The 8,023-nt window shown below is 32.8% G+C and overlaps 1 protein-coding gene across 1 annotated transcript; it reads left to right on the top strand.

Annotated features, from left to right (window-relative positions):
* The first annotated feature begins 1,156 nt into the window (after window positions 1–1,156).
* LOC112800909 (transcription factor MYB124) lies at window positions 1,157–7,238 on the top strand. Its single transcript, XM_025843362.3, has 12 exons — window positions 1,157–1,293; window positions 2,017–2,269; window positions 2,371–2,417; window positions 2,532–2,588; window positions 2,729–2,801; window positions 3,070–3,125; window positions 3,223–3,402; window positions 3,480–3,661; window positions 3,798–3,940; window positions 4,205–4,598; window positions 4,826–4,971; window positions 6,497–7,238. Exons 2-12 carry the CDS (start codon window positions 2,162–2,164, stop codon window positions 6,608–6,610), a joined length of 1,500 nt encoding a protein of 499 aa, XP_025699147.1. The 5' UTR covers window positions 1,157–1,293; window positions 2,017–2,161; the 3' UTR covers window positions 6,611–7,238.
* The last annotated feature ends 785 nt before the right edge of the window (window positions 7,239–8,023 follow it).

Genomic DNA, 8,023 nt, shown 5'->3' with positions numbered 1-8,023 from the left:
TATTATCATTCTTTATCCTTGATCAAATTTGATCAAATTTAATGAAGCGCATGAAGATATCACGAGCCATTTAATTCCAATGCAAAAGACAAAGGGTTTGATGAGGTTTGAGGATGCAACGCTCACATTGGTTAGGTCACGTACCTTCTCATGGATCCTTAAAATATCACAAATTAAAATTCAAATATAACATACTTACTAAGAATATGAATGTGTATATATATACATATACTCTACCCCTCCCCTATCACTTAGCTTGCATCATTTGCATGCAATAGTTGATCAGAAATCGTTTACTTTTTCTACTGCAATATCATCATCATAGCATGGTAAATTGGTGAGTACCTCTTTTACTTTAAAGTGCGTAGTGGAGAGTGAGAGTACAGTAGTCTACGCCACCATAATACACAATGCACGCACCTTCTCATAAAATAAATTCCGGGTTATATTCAAACATTTCCTTCATACCCCCTCACTATACGTTACATCTTTAATTTATTGCTAAAATTGAATTATATGATTCTTTATATATTTGTTCACCCCATTTCACTATTGTTTATTAATGAATAATAAAGATTTTTCTTTTTACTATTTCTCTTTTTCTATTATAATAAAAAATTTAATTTTAATATACTTACTATATAAACTTATTTATTATACGATCTCTTAAACAAATTTATTTTTCTGAATAATCATTCATGCAGCATATAACCAAATATGCAAAAAGGTAAAATAGTTTTTTTTTGTTCTTTCTTATCTTGACAATATTTATTTATTTATTTTCAAATAAATGTAAAAAATTTAATACTAAAATATCAACTAAATTATAAAATAATATATAATTAAATAAAAATTTAATTTTAATATATTGACATTATAAAATATTTTAAACATTAAATATATATATGTAAAATATTTTATATTATTAAAAATATATTAAAATTAAATTTTACTTATTTGATTAAATTTTTATTTAATAATTTTTAATTATCAACTTAAACTATACTGGAGTTCCTAACATTTTCTAATCTATGTGACCCTTTGTGGAAAAATATAAAATAGAAAAATTAAAGACGAGAAAACAGTTTGGGAGGGTGACCCATGACTCACTCCCTAGTACACTGTCTCTACGCACTGTTCCATCTAACTAAACTAAGAAAAGTCTCTGATTCAATCGAATGTCCTCTCTCTCTCTCTCTCTCTCTCTGATGCCATTGTTTTCTCTCTCTGGATTTTCAGTCTCCGCCCAGAATATAGCAGAGATCTCTCAAAATCACAACATTCTTAGTCGAGGTACTTGTCTATGTCTACTTAACCAACTTTGAACAAAATCACCAACTTTTTTCTTTTCTTTTTTTTTTTTCCGTTTAAATTCCCAAAGTTGTTCAAATTTTAGATCTATCACCACCACCTTTTCTGCCTCATCAATTGCATACTCCACCAAAATACTACACATACATAACATTCACCCTCTCTCTCTCTCTCTCTCTCTGTCTCTCTCTCTCTCTCGGGTTTCGGAAAAATAGATTTTGATCGAAACCCATGAACCCTTATAGTACCCTTTTATGTATTCTCCATTGCCCATTTTCTATCTCTCTCTCTCATTTCATTTGGGTCTCTCCTAACTTGAGTGTCCTGTTATGTTCTGTTTTGGTTACAGAGAGAATAATAAGATGCTATTTTTCTCTGTGATCAAAGTTCTGAAAAGTTAGAATCCGAGGCCATTTCTTTGGAGGGTACTAACACTAATGATATCCGTTTTGTTTTCATTTTGAGAGCATATGGCTTTTCTCTTATTAAGGTCACTTTTCAGAATGCAATCTTATTCTTATTACGGTTCCCGTTTTGGAACGGTCACTCTTTGTAAAAGTTTGATTTGATGATACACAAGTAACAAGGGGTTTTCTTTTCCTTCTTTCCCCCTCTTTTTGTTTTGTTTTCTTTTTTTTTTTAAGAATTTTAAAATATCTCTCTCTTTTGTAATAAAATTGCTAAAAGCTTTGGTATATTATAAAGGGAGAGCGTTGGCTTTAGCATGCAACTTGGCTCCGGTAAAAAACAAATAAAAATAAAGAAGGGAGCGTCTCTGATAGAGAGAGCAAGCGCCACGACACTAATAATATAGAATAAACAAAAGAATATTCAAGACACCAAAAAGATCATGCAAGATAATATGAAGAAGCAGAAGCAGAAGCAGGTAGTGGTGGTGGCCAATAATGAAGAATCTAATAAGAAGAAGGAGCATCGCATTGTTATGTGGACTCAAGAGGTTTCATCTTCTCTTACTACACTACAAGTTTTTTCTATTATTGTTTAGAAATGTTTTTGTTTATGATAATTAATTTATATGTTGTGCTATGTGAGTTTCAGGAGGATGATATTCTGAGGGAGCAGGTTGGAATCCATGGAACTGAAAAGTACTCATAACACCACACTTTTTCACTATATTGAGTTATGTAGTGATTTTTGCATATTTGACATGGTTATGTGATGATACTAAGGGATTTCTGGATTGTAATAACTATTTGCAGTTGGGGTATTATTGCTTCTAAATTCAAGGATAAAACTACAAGACAGTGCAGAAGGAGGTGAGGTTTGTTTTATTTATTTGAATTTCAAATTATGATCATGGCTTATTCAAGATGGTTTTGTTTTGATGATTCTTGTTTTATTTGTTGTTTTTCTTTTTTCTCAATCTGATGCTTATTTAAACTTATAAATTAACCAGATGGTTCACTTACTTGAATTCTGATTTCAAGAAAGGGGGTTGGTCACCGGAGGAAGATATGCTCTTGTGCGAGGTAATTAGGAACTTCATTTCGAAATAATCAATGAATATGACTTTGAAAATTTGGACTTTCATCTTTTTCTTTGCATGCTTCTTTCTGTTTTCTCCATTGATCAGCTGATTGAAAAAGAAGAATCCATTATTTTCTTGAAATTATTGTTTTCCAAACACCCCATTAAACCAACATCTTCTATTCCTAAAGTTCTGCAGATTAGACAAAATGTATCTCACTTGAAATTTATCTTTGTTTTGACATGGTGTGATTGCTATTGTCTCTGTAGGCTCAGAAACTATTGGGTAACCGGTGGACAGAAATATCAAAGGTGGTTCCAGGCAGGTAACCAGAAATTCATTCATATACTTACATGAAAATTAAAATAGAAATGTTGGCAACAACTATTCCTAATACAGTGCTTCCCTGCTTTTGTGTGCAGAACGGATAATGCTGTTAAGAACCGGTTCTCCACATTGCGCAAAAAGAGAGCGAAATATGAAGCATTAGCAAAAGAGAACCACACTTCTTACACCAATTCAAATAATAAGAGGGTTATTCTACAACATGGACATGTTACAGATTCAGCATCAGAATCTGGTGTGTCTACTAAGAAGATGAGGTAGAGTATCATAAACTTCAGTAGCAAAATACACAAAAGATTCTTCATAGAAGAGTGATAACGTTATTGCGATATAGGAGGCCGCATATTCCAGTGGTAGAAGAAAGGATAAACTATGGAGACAGATTACATAAACAAAATGGAACTCAGATAAGTCAGCAGCCAAGAGCGCCATTCGCCGTGCTACCTCCGAACTCTCATAATGTCAACAACTTATCAGATCAGCATGATATCTGCAGTTTGAAGTTTAATGGTTATGGTAATGTTCTTCGGCTGTAAGACGAAAACAAGTAAACACGATGATATATTGATATGTCCAGCCTTTCCTTTCCATGTTTAGTTTTATTTTTCTTTCTTTTGGCTAAATTAACTTTTGGTTTATCTTGCTATTATAGGCCAAAACAAGTTGCAAGGGACATTCCTCAAAAAGGATGATCCAAGGATAAACGCATTGATGCAACAAGCAGAGTTGCTAAGTTCATTAGCTCTAAAAGTTGATGCAGAGAACATGGACCAAAGTCTAGAAAATGCATGGAAGGTGAGGCTTGATAGCTTAATAAGCTAATCACAAAGTATTAATCTTATTATGATCATGTGATAATTTCTTGATAAAAGCATGGATAATGCATAGGCCCACTTTACTTTATGCCACACCATTGGTTAATTATAAGCATTATTCAGTGACTAACTTCTTTGACATTAAAGTCTCAAATATGATGATGAAAACTTTCAGATAATCATAGTAAAGCTTTGACCTTTTCCCCTCTCATTTATCTTCTAATGCCTATGGTATTGATGCCAGGTTCTTCAAGAGTTTCTGAAACGAACCAAAGAGTCTGATGGTCCGAGATGTAAGGTTCCGGATCTACAGCTTGTAGATCTAGGAGATTGGTTGGAGGACTTGAAGAGTAACAGTGAGGGAATTCAACCATGTTGGAGGAAATTTAAATCCATTCAAAACACAAAGTTCTATGAGGACTATAGTTTCGGATTGTATTCTAGGCAAATGGAATTATATGAAGACTCTCCTGGCAGTTCTGAGTACAGCACAGGATCAACTCTCCTCCCTCATTTGGGTGCCGACAACTCGGAACACTCGCTGCATCAGGAAATTGAAACTGAACTCAAGTCAATACACATTGGAGATCAAAAGGAATGTGAGCAAGGTGTTCTTTCTACTGCAACTTTGGATCAAGGTAAGATAGGAATTTTGAGTGAAAGTATTTCTAGTTTACGGGTGACTAACCACATTTTGACTCTATTTCAATTTAAATGATTAGTTTTCTCAACTGGATTTTGAACTAGATTTTCTTTTTCCTCCTAATAATTTCTCAAGAAATAGTTCTTATATCTTAATCTTGATGTCCTAACATTTTAATAAAGAAAGAATAGCTAATTAGTTATGTAATTTTTTCGGTAACAGATGTTTTCACATTAAATAAGGATCGGATGAACAAAGATGGCATTGTTTCTGCCTCATCAATGACAGAGTTCAGTTCCCCTCTTCAAGTTACACCTCTGTTCAGATCCTTGGCTGCAGGAATTCCTAGCCCTCAATTTTCCGAAAGCGTAAGTTACCTACGCACTCCGAGATTATGAATTAGAATTCGACAGCAAGATAATGGCAGTAATAGATTTTTTAAGCCTGACTATATATACTAATAAACAATAATGGGAAATATGATAAACAGAATTGATACCACTACAAGTAGTATAAGTGGTAGCATTTTTTGGTAGTTATCTAAAAAAATGTAGCTTACATCATTAGGCTGCTGGACTAAGCTGCTCAAAATAATGCAGATTAAAAAAAGGGTATATTTGTTCATAAAATTTAGCAGCACAAGGCAACACAGGAAGTGATAGACTCAGAATTTGAAATATTAGTAATACATTCTCTTTCAGAACATACTACAACATAATCTTTATGCAATATTCAGGTATCAAGTTAAAAAATATGGTTAGGTATCTCATCTCTTGCTTTAAACAAGAACTGGTGATATAATTCCTTGGTTCCAAGGGAGATATTTCAGTAACCACATGCAGATTGGTTAAGAAAATGTGTTGATATAATATTGAGCAGTTGACAAAACAAACACATTGGTGAACAATATAATTATAGTGTGTTCATGCTGAATGCTATTGAAGCTGTTAATTATTATCATCATCTCCATTTGTCATTTGGTATATCTATAGAACATTAAGCAGACTATCTACCAAGTACCATGAATACTGCATAAAGGGAACTTTAGGAACTTTCTGCATTTCCTATTGCGGCCGGATTGTGGATGTCATCATGTTACTTAGAATTGTTTCCTGCTAAACCTTTTTTATTATTTTGCTTAAATATGCACTAGTCCCTCAATTTTACACTTTCTAGGTTTTGTCTGTCAAAATTTTCATACAATTCTAGTCCTGCATTTGTAAGCACTACTATAATTATTAATTGGTCCTCAACATTATATGTTAATTGTTAAGTGGTAATATGACAAACAGCCATTCCCATCATTGCCACATCACCACTTAAAAATCAAGCTACATTGAGAAAGTGAGAATTGATCTATAATCTTAAAGTTTGTTTTGGTAAAACTTTTTGAAAAAGTAAAAGTACGGATTCTTTATTTTGTGTTTGGTAAATCGAAATTATGTGCTTGTGCTTGTAGTTTTTAGAAAATAGGAGTGTTTTGAAAACACCTAAAGTAGAATTTTTTAAAGTTGGTTTGTGCTTATCAAAATTAAAAATCTAATATAACTTAATATATTAATTAATTTCCAAATTTAACTTTTATATTTATGTCTATTATAGTCCTTTTTAATTTTAAAAACTGTTTTGCCAAATACAATTTTTAGTTTGATTTTATCAACCGCAGGTGCTACAACTTTTAGAAAATTTCATAAGGTACTTTCAAAAAGTAAAAACCTTTATCAAATTCAGCCTAAAAAATGGAGGACTAAAATCGGGCGAAAATAGTGGATGGACAAACTTGGGAACGAAGAACATATTGAAGCCTTATTATTGAACTGCTAGTCTCTATGAGTTGGACACAAATGAAAACAGTTTCTGTTCTTTGACACACCTCTGTTTCTTTTGTTGCAGGAGAGGAACTTTCTCATGAAAACACTTGGAATGGAATCTCCATCCCTCAACAACATAAGCTTAAACCCCTCGCAACCACCACTCTGCAAAAGAGCCCTGCTACAAAGCCTATAATCTCATTTGCTAATCCTTCTAAACTACAAATATCTACATGTCCTTCTCTCTTCTTCACCCTTGGCAAATCCGGCTTTGCCTAGTTCTCCTTTTACCTCATTCGAGGAAAAAATTTGCAGTTTTGGTAAGCCTGAAAAGTTTTGAAAGCCATTTACCCTCCATCGTCCTCCCAAAATGTTACGGCACATTCTGAGAGGATCTTTAAAACATGTCTAACACTATCCATGCACAAAAAAAGTGTGCATGGTGTGTCATTCTTTTTGGTTTGTTCTGGGTTTGTTTTTTCTCCAATCCAGCTTTTTCTCTTTGGTTTGCTTTTCTTTCTTTTTTGTACAGAGAATGCTGTGTGATTACTTCGTCGTCCGGAGTGTGTGTATACATCGGCAAATCGCCATCCGTACTACATATAATGAACAGAGAGACATAGATAGAAGAGAGGAAAAAAATGAAAAAGAAAAAAAAAGAAGAGAGTAAAAGGATTAACCAGTAGGAAATTGGATTCCTATTTGTTATTTTGGGTGTGCATAGGTCATAGAATAAGATTATTCTTTTTTTCTTTATTTGGTTCTGATGTACTGAATCATAATATAGATTGGAGTGGAAATGCATTTGGCTTTGGTGTGCAAAACTACTGTTTTTTTTTTTTTTTCACTTTCTGTCTTAACTCTGATTTAGCAATTTTAACGCATTACCAAACATAAATAAATCTTCAAACAAAGTGAAAGAAAATCAAGAACTTTCTCAGCCGGAGAAGAAAAAAAAGTGCATCTAAATCACAGTTATAGTTAATTTGGCTTTCATGGTTTTGTAGTTGTGAATGAAAACTGAACCATGCACTCTTATTCCCGTTTCAGAACATGAAAATGAAGTTCAGATTCACTATCAATGCCAGTGGTACCAAAACGCTAATAACAAATTCATTAAATTTGTGTAACTCATTTTATTATTGCAAAAACTCAGCTCTTAACTGGAGAATAAGCTCAATTTCCTTTATACAAATGATAATAATAATAATAATATGAAGAATGTAGAAGATATTCATATACTATGAAAAAAATTCAGATATTTCAAGAATACGAGTATTCAAGTGGTTTTAGCCATTAATTTAAATTATAAAATACATGTATAATTTAGATTAACGTCTAGAACTACTGAAAATACCTGTAATTCTTCCTATACTATGTACTTGCACTTGCAGTAACAGAATATACAGCAAACCTTGTACGCCATAGTCTCTGACAAGAGTGCAGACATTTTTCTGTGTTTTGTTACTTCTCACTGTGCTGAGCAGAAGAACAATTTCTGAGAGGGAAAGTTTTCATTCTTATTTAGTTTATCAGAATGATTGATGATTAGTTTCATTGAATGCTGATGGTGGAAGACAGAGGACACGTAATAATGACAGTGGCAAGC

This window comes from Arachis hypogaea, chromosome 5 (assembly GCF_003086295.3).
Source record: "Arachis hypogaea cultivar Tifrunner chromosome 5, arahy.Tifrunner.gnm2.J5K5, whole genome shotgun sequence".
NCBI classification, from domain to species: domain Eukaryota; kingdom Viridiplantae; phylum Streptophyta; class Magnoliopsida; order Fabales; family Fabaceae; genus Arachis; species Arachis hypogaea.
This window is presented reverse-complemented; position numbering and strand designations above follow the sequence as displayed.

Excerpts from the sequence above, each read along its gene's own strand:
- LOC112800909 (XM_025843362.3), top strand. The coding sequence starts at position 2,162 with ATGCAAGATAATATGAAGAAGCAGAAGCAGAAGCAGGTAGTGGTGGTG. Across the intron at positions 2,270-2,370 it reads TTGTTATGTGGACTCAAGAG|GAGGATGATATTCTGAGGGA; the intron begins GTTTCATCTTCT and ends TGTGAGTTTCAG. Across the intron at positions 4,972-6,496 it reads GCCCTCAATTTTCCGAAAGC|GAGAGGAACTTTCTCATGAA; the intron begins GTAAGTTACCTA and ends CTTTTGTTGCAG.